The sequence below is a fragment of the Brassica oleracea genome, chromosome C9 (genome assembly GCF_000695525.1).
Source record: "Brassica oleracea var. oleracea cultivar TO1000 chromosome C9, BOL, whole genome shotgun sequence".
NCBI lineage: Eukaryota > Viridiplantae > Streptophyta > Magnoliopsida > Brassicales > Brassicaceae > Brassica > Brassica oleracea.
The window spans coordinates 6,354,703-6,369,435 of NC_027756.1; the positions used below are offsets into that span (position 1 = coordinate 6,354,703).

General features: G+C 33.4%; 5 protein-coding genes across 6 annotated transcripts; 3 read left to right on the forward strand and 2 right to left on the reverse strand.

The window, feature by feature from the left end:
- Nucleotides 1-1,287: 1,287 nt before the first annotated feature.
- On the forward strand, nt 1,288-3,229 carry LOC106316573. Its single transcript, XM_013754464.1, has 4 exons — nt 1,288-1,615; nt 1,780-2,010; nt 2,091-2,701; nt 2,780-3,229. The coding sequence occupies exons 1-4, from the start codon at nt 1,315-1,317 to the stop codon at nt 3,047-3,049; spliced, it is 1,413 nt and encodes a 470-aa protein (XP_013609918.1). The 5' UTR covers nt 1,288-1,314; the 3' UTR covers nt 3,050-3,229.
- Nucleotides 3,230-3,960: 731 nt separating this feature from the next.
- On the forward strand, nt 3,961-7,262 carry LOC106319391 (zeaxanthin epoxidase, chloroplastic). Its single transcript, XM_013757703.1, has 14 exons — nt 3,961-4,495; nt 4,591-4,753; nt 4,842-4,916; nt 5,001-5,101; nt 5,189-5,304; nt 5,396-5,699; nt 5,774-5,888; nt 5,965-6,068; nt 6,162-6,207; nt 6,299-6,450; nt 6,528-6,582; nt 6,662-6,750; nt 6,833-6,920; nt 7,006-7,262. Exons 1-14 carry the CDS (start codon nt 4,020-4,022, stop codon nt 7,093-7,095), a joined length of 1,974 nt encoding a protein of 657 aa, XP_013613157.1. The 5' UTR covers nt 3,961-4,019; the 3' UTR covers nt 7,096-7,262.
- Nucleotides 7,263-7,761: 499 nt separating this feature from the next.
- On the forward strand, nt 7,762-8,877 carry LOC106314209 (protein RKD3). The gene is given in 5 exon segments (XM_013752127.1): nt 7,762-7,877; nt 7,985-8,139; nt 8,230-8,516; nt 8,518-8,553; nt 8,662-8,877. Coding segments are annotated over 5 exon segments (810 nt in total).
- A 293-nt stretch (nt 8,878-9,170) lies between these two features.
- On the reverse strand, nt 9,171-9,697 carry LOC106317016. Its single transcript, XM_013754876.1, has one exon. It carries the CDS (start codon nt 9,528-9,530, stop codon nt 9,267-9,269), a length of 264 nt encoding a protein of 87 aa, XP_013610330.1. The 5' UTR covers nt 9,531-9,697; the 3' UTR covers nt 9,171-9,266.
- A 633-nt stretch (nt 9,698-10,330) lies between these two features.
- LOC106316381 (putative B3 domain-containing protein At5g66980) lies at nt 10,331-11,809 on the reverse strand. 2 transcript variants are annotated; one of them, XM_013754256.1, is made up of 4 exons: nt 11,580-11,809; nt 11,057-11,465; nt 10,858-10,976; nt 10,331-10,783 (listed from the first exon to the last, which is right to left on the reverse strand). In XM_013754256.1, exons 1-4 carry the CDS (start codon nt 11,634-11,636, stop codon nt 10,484-10,486), a joined length of 885 nt encoding a protein of 294 aa, XP_013609710.1. In that variant the 5' UTR covers nt 11,637-11,809; the 3' UTR covers nt 10,331-10,483. The 2 variants fall into 2 exon arrangements, with proteins under 2 accessions (XP_013609710.1, XP_013609709.1); XM_013754255.1 differs by having other exon boundaries at nt 11,547-11,809.
- Nucleotides 11,810-14,733: the final 2,924 nt, after the last annotated feature.

Consider the following 14,733-nt stretch of genomic DNA (forward strand, 5'->3'; position numbering starts at 1 on the left):
CCCTAAACCCTTGGAAAAACACTAAACATTTGGATAAATTCTAAATTATAAATCTTAAACACTAAACTCTAAATCTTAAAAATAAATATTTTTTTTAAACAATATTTTTTTAGAACTATTGTTATTTTTATTTACTTAATTTTTTATTTTTTATTTTAAAAGCATAATATAATTTGGCAAGTTATTTTGTTTCCTTAATTAAAAGATACTAGATCTAAAATGACAACTTTCTATTGGTTGGTGAACCTAAAGGTTCACCCTAGAGGGTGAACCCAAGAAAAAGTCTTTTATTTTAGATATAGTTTACAGAAAAGATTGCAGTTTATGATTTCTTGACAATTAGATACTTTTTTCGTTTCCAGTGCATTATCTTCTATTTATTTTTTTTTGTAAAAAAGCTTTGATATTAAAGTGCAAGAAACTACATAATATGAGTTTTCACTCGTAAGTTTGATAAAGCTTGACACAAATGAAAGGGTATAGAGACCCTAGATAAAGATTCACATTTGAATCTTAGAAAACAAGATAGTTAGGGACATTATCTTCTATTTATAGCTGTTAAGTGTTTCATTTACCTGATTTGGTTGTACATATAGAGGTAATTTTTTTTTTGCTTAACTGTAAATATCATAAAATGATTTAAGAGTTTTAGAAAGCATGAGCTTTCTCAAGCAGCTGAAACCTTGACAAGTACAGAGAAACAACAAGGCTGAAGAGGTAAAATTTTGAAAAATGAAGATGCCACAGATATGACAATCGCGGTTGAAGATTTATATATTCTTCGATGTGTCACGTAGCTTCTTTTCACGGCCATTGGTATTTAGGCTCACTGTGTTTATTAAAAAAGTAATGTAGTCTGTCGCATAGTACTGTTGTGGTGGTGTGTCTGTCTTGTTTTCGGTTCTAGACTCAGTCGGTGTTTAGGTTTTTTTCTTTTTCATGTTCCGTGTTATCCTCTGTAATTATGTCAAAAATAAAAAATGGTAATAATATGTTTACATTTTTACCCCAAAAAAAAAAGAAGAATCCAAGGTTCGTTAGGGAAGTTTTCTCATTTCCCTGCAAAATTACGATTATTCAACCCCACGTGAAACAATTCATATTCTAAAACCAAATGTATAGATTACCTTTACAAAAGAAAATAAATCCAAATCTCGTTTTCCCACAACTCCAAGTATTCCAAAGCTACACTACTATCCAATCTAATCCTCATTACACCCACCACAAGTATAAATAATCTATATAGATTTATACGTTACATATCTAATTGCATTCACATTAACTATACAATACAGGCACAATAATCAAATCGACATGATCAGCAGCGACGAAGATGAAGGGTTTCCTAGAGGATATCTCATTCTTAGACCAGAAGAGCTCAGGCCATTAGAACTTCTCCGTCTGCTATTCTCCAATGATATCGAGAAACCAAGATTAGTAAATAGCTCTGAAACCAGAGAACCAAGTTTCCGACGTCGATGGCATATCTTTGTCTCTGTTGTCCTCCTCAAGCTTCTTCAATTCCTCTCAGAGCCTTTTGCTCTCTTTGGCTCCGCCTTGGAATTCTCTTTGAATTTCCTCTCCGATAACTCCTTCTCCCGTTTCTTCCTCCGAGGTCTTAACTATAGTTCATTTATTTTCTATTTATAAATTATTACAAAAAAAATTTGCGACGAGTAAATTGGTTACATGTCCTCTATACATTATACCCTAGATTCAATTTTCTTAAAAGTGTGGGAATCTACATATGTATTTAGATCATTTTGAAAATATACGCAGGAGAAGTGGTAATGCCGAAAACGACTTCAGAGAATTACCTATCATTCATTGGACATTTAGACAGGAGAATAAGTTTAGACAAGACCAAAAGTCGTGAAGATGGAGATTTATACTATGCTGCATTGTCCATTATGTCTTCAAAGCTTGCCTATGAAAACTCGGCTCGTATTAAATATGTCGTTGAAAACCACTGGCATATGAAGTACTTAGGCCTCGATGACTATTGGAACGGTATCCATTCATTAAAACAAAATAACTTATTCACATTAATCACTTTGATCATATGTTGGTATTTTTGAATTTTTTTCCAGAGTATCAAGAAAAGGAAACAACACAAGCTTTTATGATGTCTACTGATCAAGATAAAACGGTTGTGGTTGCGTTTAGAGGCACAGAGCCATTTAACTCCGAAGATTGGTGTTCAGATTTCGACATTACATGGTACGAGCTCCCAAACATTGGGAGGATCCACGGTGGGTTTATGAAAGCTCTAGGGCTTCAAAACAATTGTAGTTGGCCAAAGAAACCTCTCCCAAACCCTAACCGACTGTCCCCTCTAGCTTACTACTCTATAAGAGATTCCTTGAAAGCTTTGATAGCTCATGACGAACAAACTAAATTTGTTCTGACTGGTCATAGCTTAGGAGGAGCTCTCGCGATTTTGTTCACGGCTGTGCTTGTGATGCATGATGAGACCGAGTTGTTGGAGAGGCTTCAAGGTGTTTATACTTATGGACAACCTAGGGTTGGTGATTCAACGTTTGGTGAATTTATGGAGAAGAAATTAGAAGAAAATGATGTAAAGTACTATAGATTTGTTTATAATAACGACATTGTTCCGAGATTGCCGTACGATGACAAAGATTTGATGTTCAAACACTTTGGTACTTGTATCTACTACGACCGACACTATCAACCAAAGGTATCTTATTAAAGCATGTCATTCTTCATTATTTTATTGGTAATACATATCTCTGATTTTTCAAACAATATTATATAGATTTTGAGAGACGAATCGGATGAGAACTATTTCTCGTTGTGGGGGATTATAAAGAGGATGCACAATGCGGTGTTAGAGTTTATAAGAAGCTTCACGATTACGAGGGAGAAAGGGTCGGAGTTTGAAGAAGGATGGTTGTTGAAACTTGCTAGGGCTTTGGGGATTATACTCCCCGGGATATCGAATCATACACCTCAAGATTATGTGAATGTCACAAGATTAAGCCCTTCTTTTGTTTTTCAAATTCATAGAGATGTGGCCATAACATAGAAGGGTTTTGAATTTCGCGTGTGTGTTGTAATTTGTAATAATTTATTGAGTTTGTGATAACCTATAACTCCGTAGTTGTGTCATGTGTGATGTCACTGTAGACTTGGTTGGTCGCAGTTGCAAGTATATATGTGAATAAACAAAATTGAGAGGAACTCATGTAGAGAATCAAAATATATATGGTGCACATTTGTAAATAAACAAAATACTAGAAGCTTGTAAATAAGTGAACATGCAAAATCACCAAAAAGTGTGATATGTAAATAATAACCAAAAGTATTAGAAATAGAATCATCATGGGATATCTCACTAATTGAAAAGTGATTTAAAAAGAAAAAGTAAAAGAAAATGATGAAAAATTTTCACTAGAAATTCTCATTTGAGGACTTTCAAGAATCTCATGAAAACATCAATAGGTAATGTATCTTTCATTTTTTGGTTTGTTGTTTTTAGATTAAATTTAAATTTAAAAGTGAAAATACTATAGTTTTTTATAAAATACTCTAAGAATATCTTACTAATTAGGATGCTCTACTTTTGTAAATAACCAAAAGTATCAGGAGTACATGGTTATGGGTTTGCCGGGCTGGCCCTTTATACACAAAATCTCCCGTTCATATTCATTTTGGCCCATTAAAATACGACAAAAGAGCTTAATTGTCTTGATACAAAAACCACAAAATATAGTTTATCCGTCCCGTTCACAATCCTTAAAAAAACCCAGGCAAACTCGTACAACGTCACATTCATATAAAGTTTATTACAAGAAATTCCAGTGGGGGAGGGAAAACACGTGTCAACATCTACACCGATTATTTAGGCAGTTAGTGAAGTGTGAAGCTGTGGTCCTGCCACCTGTCACCATTTTGCCTGACTCCTCCTCCTCTCTTCAAAATCATTTCCTTTCTCTCTTTCTCGTCTTCTTCAGTCAAAAAGAAGCAAAAAAAAAAAAATTGATCTTCAATCGAGAATGTGTTCAACTCCGATTTGCTATTCGATCAATCCATCTCCATCTAAGCTCGATTTCACGAGGACCCATGTGCTCACTCCCCTCGCTAAACAATTCTACTCACACGTACCATCCTTCACCGGAAAATCAAGGAGCCGTCGGAGTTTGGTCGGAGTAAAGGCGGCGACTTTATCTTCGGAGGAGCAGAAGACAGCTACGGAGAAGAAGAAACCGAGGGTTCTGGTGGCGGGAGGTGGAATCGGAGGTCTGGTGTTTGCTCTGGCGGCGAAGAAGAAAGGGTTCGATGTGTTGGTGTTCGAGAAGGATCTGAGCGCTATAAGAGGAGAAGGACAGTACAGAGGTCCGATTCAGATACAGAGCAACGCTTTGGCTGCTTTGGAAGCCATTGATGTCTCTGTCGCTGAAGAAGTTATGGAAGCTGGCTGTATCACCGGTGATCGGATTAACGGCCTCGTCGACGGTGTCTCTGGTACTTGGTAAGTTAATTGATTAATTTGACGTTGAAAAGTTGTTATCTTTTGCTTAAATTGCTTAGGACTAGTGGGGAGTAATCTTTTTGTATGTCAATTAGGTATGTGAAGTTTGATACTTTCACTCCTGCGGTGTCGAGGGGACTTCCTGTGACACGTGTGATTAGCAGAATGACTCTGCAGCAGATCTTGGCACGTGCGGTTGGGGAAGAAGTGATTAGAAACGAGAGTAATGTTGTTGATTTTAAAGACACTGGAGACAAGGTGATTATCCATTGGTATTTTTTTTACTTAATAGTTAATTGATTGGTTAAAAATGTGTGTGTCTAAGGAGAAGCTGGATGGTTTTTAGGTCATTGTGATGCTGGAGAATGGACAACGCTATGTAGGTGATCTGCTTGTGGGTGCTGATGGCATTTGGTCTAAAGTATGTTTTTTTAAAAAAGTGAAATAGAGTTTAACGACTAGCCTAAAAGTTAAAAGGTTGTGTCTTAATTGTTTTTGTTTATAGGTGAGGACTAACTTGTTTGGTAGAAGTGAAGCTACTTATTCAGGATACACTTGTTATACCGGCATTGCAGATTTTATACCAGCTGATATTGAGTCTGTTGGGTATGTTGCACTAATTCAAAACTTCTCTAATCTTTTTATGATGAATCTCTCCTTTTTTTTCTGATGTTTTGTCTCACTTGAATAAAGCTACCGGGTTTTCTTGGGATACAAGCAATACTTTGTTTCTTCGGATGTTGGTGGTGGAAAAATGCAATGGTATGCGTTTCATGAGGAGCCAGCTGGTGGTGTTGATGCTCCCAATGGTATATATAAAAAACCTCTGCGTTGATTTGATTTGTTTGCATTTTAGTAGCAAGATGACATAACTTTTTGAGTTTTTTTTTTTTTTGGCAGGTATGAAGAAAAGATTGTTTGATATATTTGAAGGTTGGTGCGACAATGTACTGGACTTACTGCATGCGACAGAGGAGGAAGCGATTCTGAGAAGAGATATCTACGATAGAACTCCTAGTTTCACTTGGGGTAAAGGGCGTGTTACGCTGCTTGGGGACTCTATTCATGCGATGCAGCCTAATATGGGGCAAGGTGGATGTATGGCCATTGAGGATAGTTATCAATTAGCATTGGAGCTTGAAGAAGCGTGGAAACAGAGTGTTGTAACTAATAAACCTGTTGATCTTGTTTACTCTTTGAAAAGGTAAAACTCTAAGACACAACTATTTTTTTTTTTAATTTTGGGATTCTAATAAGTAGTAAACATTGGTGTAATAGATATGAAGAATCTAGAAGAGTAAGAGTGGCTATTATACATGGAATGGCGAGAATGGCTGCGATTATGGCGTCTACTTACAAAGCATACTTAGGTGTTGGGCTTGGTCCTCTCTCTGTGAGTAGTCTTTTAATTAGTTTTTGAAGAGCATAATGTTTTGTAAGCCAATTCTCATAATCTGTGTGTTTTGTAGTTCTTGGCCAAGTTTAGAATACAACATCCAGGGATAATTGGTGGAAGATTCCTCATGGACATGACTATGCCTTTGATGCTTGACTGGGTCCTTGGTGGTAACAGGTTAGGCCCTTTTTTCTCTCTGTTGTATTCATCTTACATAGACCTTCAAAAGTTTTTTAGATCTGAGTAACTCATTTTACATGCATTTTGCAGTGAAAAACTTGAAGGAAGGTCACCTAGTTGCAGACTCACTGACAAAGTATGTTTCTTTCCTTTTTTTTACATTGGCACTTGAACATACCCATTTAGTGTGATTTAATATCAAAGTGTTAACTCTTTTGGTTTGAAAGGCTGATGACCGCCTTCGCCAGTGGTTTGAAGACGACGAGGCTCTTGAACGTACTATAATTGGAGAGTGGTATCTTATTCCATATGGCAGCAAGTGTAGCGTTTCTGAAACATTATGTCTAACCAAAGATGAGGACCAACCTTGCATTATCGGGTATGGGAGACAGAAACTCACTCATCAATGTCTTAGCTAAAGTTCTTAAAAAGTTTTGAAACTCTTTTTGATTGCAGAAGTGAACTGGACCAAGATGTTCCCGGAACCCACATTGTGATCCCTTCCCCTCAGGTAACTAGTAGTGTGTGACCTGAGAAGCTTCTGAGACTAGTCAAGTAACATAAAAGTTCTGTCAAAATCTTTGGTTTAGGTATCGAAGATGCATGCACGTGTAATCTACAAAGATGGAGCTTTCTTCGTGATGGATCTTCGAAGTCAACATGGGACCTATGTGACCGAGTAAGTCAACAGAGCTTTGATTTATCTCTTTGAGTCCGTCAAGTTTCTGATCCAGACAATATTTGAAATATTGCTAAACCAGTAACCAAGGAAGAAGATATAGGGTGACACCAAACTTCCCTGCGCGGTTTAGACCGTCTGATATCATCGAGTTTGGTTCAGACAAGAAGGTGAGACACCACTTTGTTACCAAATCTTGGTTTAGTTTTAACCGGAGCGTTTTGGTTCTGAATAAAACGGTTTGGTTCTTGTCAGGCGGCGTTTAAGGTCAAGGTGATCAGGACAACTCCTAACTTGACCAGAAAGGATGAGAAGAGTAACGGTAAATTGCTTCAGGCAGCTTGACACTTAAGTTAACCGACGGTGTGAAATTAAAATATTTTACCAGTCTAGCAGATCATTTGTGTAGTATTAATCTATTACTTGTATTGCAATGTATATATAGGGGCTGAACACCAAATATGACTCTTTATATGCTTGTTTAACTAATCATTATTTTAGTTACAAACTAATACGTTCTACGTACATGGATACGTGTTTCAAGAGTAAAATGCTTTTCATGATTATTTTTGAGAAAATGAAAAGATTTTGAGAGATGAGGAACACGAAAAAGATATTATGATGAACTCGCATTGCATGTGATGGGATGGGGAACGTAAGCATAATCAATTCTCGAACGTTTACAATAGGGCCTATTGTTACTAGGCATAACTAGCATTAACTATAAATACTTTTTGCCTGTTATCCAAAATAATCGACTATAATCATTAATTTCTATAATTACTTCTCTATATCTCTCTCGTAACTTACAGAAAACATCTAATGATTTTTTGACGGCTCACCATCTCCCAGAAGTAAATACACCACTTCCCACTCCTCTTTCTACTTCTCTATCTATACATATAAGTTAAACTGTTTATACATTCCAAATGCATATATACACACGATTCGTTTTCTTCCTTTTAACACTTAAAAGAACGTTACTCAAATATCTATCCCCTCTCAATTGAAATGGTTGATCATGAACATCTGTGGAGCTGGTCAGAGTCCAACGACTATGAATCATCATTCCTTCAAGAAGAAAACTTATTCTCCTTACTCGATCAATCACTTTCCTTCGATTACAAGTAAGTCATAAGGGTGTTACACCTTAAATCAATAAAATGAAAATTGATTTATTGAAGTTAGAAGTTAATCTTAATATGTTTTTCATTGGTTGTTTGGGTGTTTTCAGTTCGTTCATTAACCCTTTTAATGGTCTTCAAAATGAAACTTGGTTTTCTTTACAAGACAGCATTAATCTCGATCCCATCTCTACTTGTTTTCCAGCTGTTGATCATATGTCTATGGCTTCAGTTGATTTTGAAGCCTTCTCTACTTTGTCTCAAGGTATAATATATTATTTCATATATGTTTATACATACGTACGTACATGCATGCATGCTTGGATTGTTATACTAATCTTTTGTCGTGTAGCAGATGTATTTGGTGAATTGTGGAATGAAAATGCTTGTAATTTCAATAACCATGTCGAACCAGAGATGGAGATAATATTGCATGATGGCAATAACACAACGAAGGAGACCACAATGCAGAAGAGGAGGTATATAGGAGATAGACTAATCCAGATTTTTTCCAGGGAAGATATGAAACCATACTTCAAGATGCCGATTACTAAAGCAGCTAAAGAGCTTGGCGTTGGACTAACCCTCTTGAAAAGGAGATGTCGCGAGTTGGGTTTTTCTCGTTGGCCTCATCGTAAGCTTAATTACGAGCATTGACGGCCTTATCAATAACCTCAAGGTGCGTCTAGTCACAACCACACACACGTATGCATATGTACTGTACAATCAATGGACTTGTTTATACATATTAGGGGTTGCACTTATATGTGATGGTTTTTAATGAAAGGATCACTTAGAGAAGATGGAAGGAGAAGTGAACAAGAGTAAGCTGATGAACGCTTTGGAGATTTTGGAGGCGGAGAAGAAAATGATTGAAGAGTTTCCTGATTTGGAGTTTGGAGATAAGACCAAGAGGTTGAGACAGGCTTGCTTTAAAGCTAACTACAAACGAAGAAGGCTCGTGTCTTCTAGTTCTATGTCTACCACATCGTCTATTTCGTGAGAGGAATAGCTTTTCTAGGGAGAGAGAGGGGAGAAGTGATCTAACCAACAATGAATTGTAGTAGTTTTTTTTTTTTTGTATGATGATCAATCAATACTCATGCAGGTGGTGGTTTGGTGTGAACAATAGTCTCTCATCTCTCAAGATTGTTTATACTATTGGGCTTGATCATAAAGCCCAATAAGACTAATCACTCAGGCCCAATATGTAGTCCGAATCCCAATAATAGAAACGCTAGAGATCAACGGTGATCATCAATTCATTGTATAACATGGAAATCTACAACTATGATATGATCATTACCAAATTCATTTAAGACAACTTGAATTAATTTGGATACATGTAGAGACAAACATACATGTACACGTGCTAAAGTCTCTTGTATATTTTCATGGACAAGAAAAGATATCACCACTATCAATCCACCGGTACCCAGCATCGACGGTGGATCCGCTGTTAGCAGCGGAGGTGTGAAGAAGACTCTTGAGGTTATGAATACATTTGTGGTTGCGGATGCGGTTGAGGACGGCTTTTTTGTTCAGCGTCTGCGTTTGAGACGATTCCAGATGTAGCTCCTTGGACACTTGTTCCTCTTTTAAGCGCTCTGCTGCTACTTTCTCATATTGGACTCGTTTAGAAATCACAAACTCCATTATGCAAAAAAAAAAAGGAAAACAGAAAGCTCTGGACAGGTTTTTTGTTGTTGATGGAACAAAAGAAGATATTGTTTGAGTCTGTAACAACACTCGTGTGTATATTTATACACACAAAGCATATAATATGGATTGGTGAAACTTCGCATTCAGATATCGTAAGTTGTATACGTATTAGAAAATGTTTTTATCTTTGAGAAAAGAAAAACAAAGTGGGCGAATAGATTATACATTGGGCCGTAGTTCCATTGGTTTATTTGGAAACCGGTGGCTGATTTGGCTTTTTTCATTGGTGTGGAATGAAAGAGACACAACAAACTATGTGCTCTCCTACGTGCCATATCTGCTTTAGAATTTGAGTGACTCGACGTTTAGCGCGTTCTTGATGCCTTGCATCTATCTTATTATAATCATCACTCCTTCCTTGCGTAACGACACCAATTAAATTACTAATTTATGTTATATGTGAAAAACGGATATTCTTATAAACAATTTTTATTTGAAAATATGACTAATATGTAACGGTCTAAATATGTTTTCAACTATATTCTAATGTTCATTGTAGAGAGATATAAAGCATTTTTCTAAACGTGGGAACTTAATCAATGTATTTTTTTTTTTGTCACTGAATCAATGTATGTTTTGAATAATAGAAAATGGTAATACATTGTTTAAGCCCATATATTTTTATGTTACAAAATACAGTCCCATCGTTTACTATATCACCAATCAAAACCGCTTTGAATAATTTAGCCACGCTTTGGTTTTGTAAAATTTGTATAGTTAAGTGTGGTAAAAAGTATGGTAAACTTCAAAATTGTATTAAAGATATTGTTTGATAGCTTATAGTCATTTTAACCGCACTATCAATATTTTAATCGCAGCGATCAGACTAACACAAAGATTCATGAAAGAACCGAACATAACGTAGTAGTACTGCTGAATGTTAAAGGTTACATAGCAAGAACTTGGTAACTATTTATGGTAACAGTGTTAAGCATTCTCCCACGGAAGATACGAACTAAAACCTGGTTGCATGTCCCATCACTTCTCACGATGAACTCAAATAAACACTTATTGGACGTGCTCAACTTATGGCTTCGGCAGAAACTCAACCACAAACCAGGGGAGAACCTTTGTCCTCTGTCGTGAATCACAACCTTCATTGGCCACTTCTTTCCATTTTCATCACATAGCTCAAAGTTTTCCTCCATTTCGATCCCGTTCGATTTCAGAAAAGTTGTCGGTATTTCCTAGCAAAACATACAAAACTCATATTGTTTTTATTTATGTTAACCACAAAGATAGATTGGTTATTGTAACTCACCATCTGCCGAAAACAGTCTGTAATATTCCTCACAAAATGTGGATTCTTCGGTTTATAAACCGGTTCCTCAAATCCTTTGTGTTTCTTATTCTCAGGAACACATCCCATCTCACAAGGATCTATATAACAACACCAAACAATATATAATTCAAATCACACTATAGCAAATGTATAATAAAAACCAATCAAATGTACTTACGTATAACCCGGTTACCACTAGGCTCTTCCTTAACCGAAACGCGTTTCCGACTCTTGCCACAACGTTTGGTAGAAATATCATCAACCGGTTTAACAAGAACCGGTTCTTTCTCAACAGCAACCCTAGATCTATCCGCCGTTGTAACGGCAACGAGATATTTTTTACATCCGTTCTTATCGAAAATCTTAACGGAAAATCTTGAAACGCCGTCGTAGCTAAACACAAGAAAGTCTCCAAACTCGAGAGAGTGATCGTTTGCAAATTTTTCCCAACCTTTTTTGAAAACAACATCACCAACTCCTTCTTCAGTCTTTGTCTCCACTTTCCATAAACGTCCGATCTCATCTAATAGTCCCACTTGGTTAGGTAATAGCTTCTCTAAGATGTTTACGAATGCTGGAGGTATCACCTGCAAGTTGATTTTGATATTAAGTCCTACAGAAAATGAATATCCTCTTAGATAAGAAACAGAGATAAGAGAAGAACATGCCAGTTTCCGAAAACTGAATTCTGGAAGATAAACCTTGAAAAATTCCGTGTCTTTACGCGCATAAGAACCCTTCTCACTCCTTTCAACCATTCTTTCTTTCTTTCTCCTTCTTTGATTAGTTTTTCTTTTTCTTTGGTAGCGATTTGACTATTACTATTAAACAGAGTTTTTAATATTCAAGAAGATCTAATAAGAAGCAACGGGTTTAAGGCTCGAGAAGATCTTCGAAGCAGAGGATCTAATTAAGTGATATTTTTCAGTCTGACAAGGTTAATGATTGAACTTTTTATTTTTGAGAAAATCAAAAGGTACACTTTTGTGTAAAGTTACATATTTTGCTTTCTCTCCCCCTAGCTTCTTATTATTTATGTGTACAGCCTCTTAAATTCTGGATTCTTACAAATCCATACCGTTACAAACCTAATTTTGTCACCATCAACCAAATCAAATTAAAATCAATCCATGTTGTCGACGATCCTTTTTGTTTTATTGTTGTTCAATTTCTTTTAAAAGGCCCGACAAAACATTAGAGCACCTCCAATTCTACCCATTGGAGTTATGAACTTAGGTATCTATACTATTATTTGAAAATTTAATTTGCCGTTGTCATGTTCTCGGCAAAAAATTCAAAAATACTTATAATATTATTTGCGAAGTGAATTTTCGCTCTCACATTAAAAGTTTGAGCGTTTAAAATCTCTATTACCCTTAATAATTAATTAGATTAAATTTGTTATATAATTACCCATAAATTTTTAAAAAAGTTCATGAATTTGATAATCATCATTATCTAAAAAGATTATATATTATGTTATCCAAAAAATATTTAACATCATAATCTTTTCAATATTTTAAAATAAAAATAAATCCATGTATATAGTTTATATATATATATATATTAATTTTTTCAAGTTTATTTTACGTAATAAAAAAAAATTAATAAAAAAACCTTTACCGTATATAATTTTATTAATATTTATTTAATATTAAATATTTCAAAAGCATGAAAATAATTTATTCTAATGACTTTTGAATTGATAATATATCTATTTGCAATTTTTTGTAAAATTATTAAGCCCATAATTTTTCTAGAATTATTAAGGCCACAAATGCGGACAAAACACATAATTTACCATTATATACATATTAGTTGTATTATTTTAATAAGCATTAGATTCTTATAATTTTTATTAATACTAGATTCTACTATTATTTTTGAAGTGATTTTTTGCATTTGAGCTCTCACATTCAAATATGAGTGATTAATATCGCTTATACCCTTAATGAATAAAATATTAAATTATCTCCAAAATAAAAACAAATTTAAATTATTTTGATTTAATAAGTGATTAAAATTATTAATAATAAGAATTATCTAAAACCTAATATATTTTTAAAAAATAAAAGATAATTCATATATATATTGTGTTGTTATATGAAAATATCTTGTAATAGGAAAGTTAAAATTAAAAAAAAATAGAAAACACATAAATAACATTAATCAAGTAAAATTATTAATTTGATATAACCGAAAAGAGAACACTTAGTTTATACTATTATTAAAGCAATATTTCTGCTCTCACGTTAAAAGTTATAGCCTTTAAAATCTTCATTATATTTAATAAATAAATTAGATTAGATTAGATTTGTTAATATATAATTACTCACAAGTTAAAAACTAATTTCTTTTAACTTGATAATCATCATTATCTACAAAAAATATATATTATGTGATCCAAAAATATTTTACATCAATTTTGAAAAAATATAAAACTCTGTATATAGTTTTGTGTATATATGAATATCTTCCAGTTCGTTTTACGTAATAAAAGATATCTTATTACAATAAAAATAACATTATTATTTGTGAAGTAATTTTTCGCATTTGAGCTCTCACGTTAAAAGATAGAGTGATTAATATCGCTTATACCCTTAATGAATAAAATATTAAATTAGCTCCAAAATAAAAACAAATTTAAATTATTTTGATTTAATAAGTGATTAAAATTAATAATAATAAGAATTATCTTAAACCTAATCTATTTTTTAAAAATAAAAGATAATTCATATATATATATATATATATATTGTGTTGATATATGAAAATACCTTGTAATAGGAAAGTTAAAATTAAAAGAAAAAATAGAAAACACATAACTAACATTAATCAAGTAAAATTATTAATTTGATATAACTAAAAGAGAACACTTAGTTTATACTATTATTAAAGCGATATTTCTTCTCTCATGTTAAAAGTTAGAGCCTTTAAAATCTTCATCATGTTTAATAAATAAATTAGATTATATTATATTTGTTAATATATAATTACTCACAAGTTAAAAACGAATTTCTTTAACTTGATAATCATCATTATCTACAAAAATTATATATTATGTGATCCAAAAATATTTTACATCAATTTAAAAAATATAAATCTCTGTATATATTTTTATGTATATATGAATATTTTCCAGTTTGTTTTACGTAATAAAAGATATCTTATTAAAATAAAAATAACTTTCTTGAATATAAAAATTAATATTCAATCAATTATTAAATATATAAAAAACATGAAAATAATTTATTTTAATAGTTTTTGAATTGATAATATATTTATTTACTAATTTTGTAAAATTATTAAGCCCGCAAGTGCATGCAAAACACCTAGTGTTAAAGTTATGTATAAACCGCGAGAAAAAGAAATTTACACAATGAGCAATTGAGATTTGGGTTAAGAAAATTGAAAAACACATATGTTTTTAATATTTATGTCAAATTAAATAAGTTAACATAAATATTAAAATTAATATTAAAACTAAAATTTATTAAATATATATATTAGTCCGCATAAAGTACGGACCCACACCTAGTATATATATGTATATATTGTATATGTGTATGTATTTGTGATGTCAATTATTTTGGGAATAACCCCCTCCTAAAGGCTCTTAAAACTTTTGTTTTTTGTAATGACTTTTGTATTTTGTAAACATGTAAACCCTAAACATAAGCTGTATGATAATAACCCAGATCATTACATAATAATAAGCCAGATCATTACATGACAATAACCCAATTTTTACATGATAATAAATTCCATAAACTAACCCCAAGCCCTTTACGCCCAAACAATACAAGATAATAAGCCCAAACGTTATATCTAGGAGGGAAACCTCTTCCTGAGTGG

Excerpts from the sequence above, each read along its gene's own strand:
- LOC106316573 (XM_013754464.1), top strand. The coding sequence starts at position 1,315 with ATGATCAGCAGCGACGAAGATGAAGGGTTTCCTAGAGGATATCTCATT. Across the intron at positions 1,616-1,779 it reads CTCCCGTTTCTTCCTCCGAG|GAGAAGTGGTAATGCCGAAA; the intron begins GTCTTAACTATA and ends AAATATACGCAG. Across the intron at positions 2,702-2,779 it reads ACCGACACTATCAACCAAAG|ATTTTGAGAGACGAATCGGA; the intron begins GTATCTTATTAA and ends AATATTATATAG.
- LOC106319391 (XM_013757703.1), top strand. The coding sequence starts at position 4,020 with ATGTGTTCAACTCCGATTTGCTATTCGATCAATCCATCTCCATCTAAG. Across the intron at positions 4,496-4,590 it reads GACGGTGTCTCTGGTACTTG|GTATGTGAAGTTTGATACTT; the intron begins GTAAGTTAATTG and ends TATGTCAATTAG. Across the intron at positions 6,583-6,661 it reads TTGTGATCCCTTCCCCTCAG|GTATCGAAGATGCATGCACG; the intron begins GTAACTAGTAGT and ends TCTTTGGTTTAG.
- LOC106317016 (XM_013754876.1), bottom strand. The coding sequence starts at position 9,530 with ATGGAGTTTGTGATTTCTAAACGAGTCCAATATGAGAAAGTAGCAGCA.
- LOC106316381 (XM_013754255.1), bottom strand. The coding sequence starts at position 11,636 with ATGGTTGAAAGGAGTGAGAAGGGTTCTTATGCGCGTAAAGACACGGAA. Across the intron at positions 10,977-11,056 it reads TAGTGGTAACCGGGTTATAC|ATCCTTGTGAGATGGGATGT; the intron begins GTAAGTACATTT and ends GTTGTTATATAG. Across the intron at positions 10,784-10,857 it reads CAGACTGTTTTCGGCAGATG|GAAATACCGACAACTTTTCT; the intron begins GTGAGTTACAAT and ends ATGTTTTGCTAG.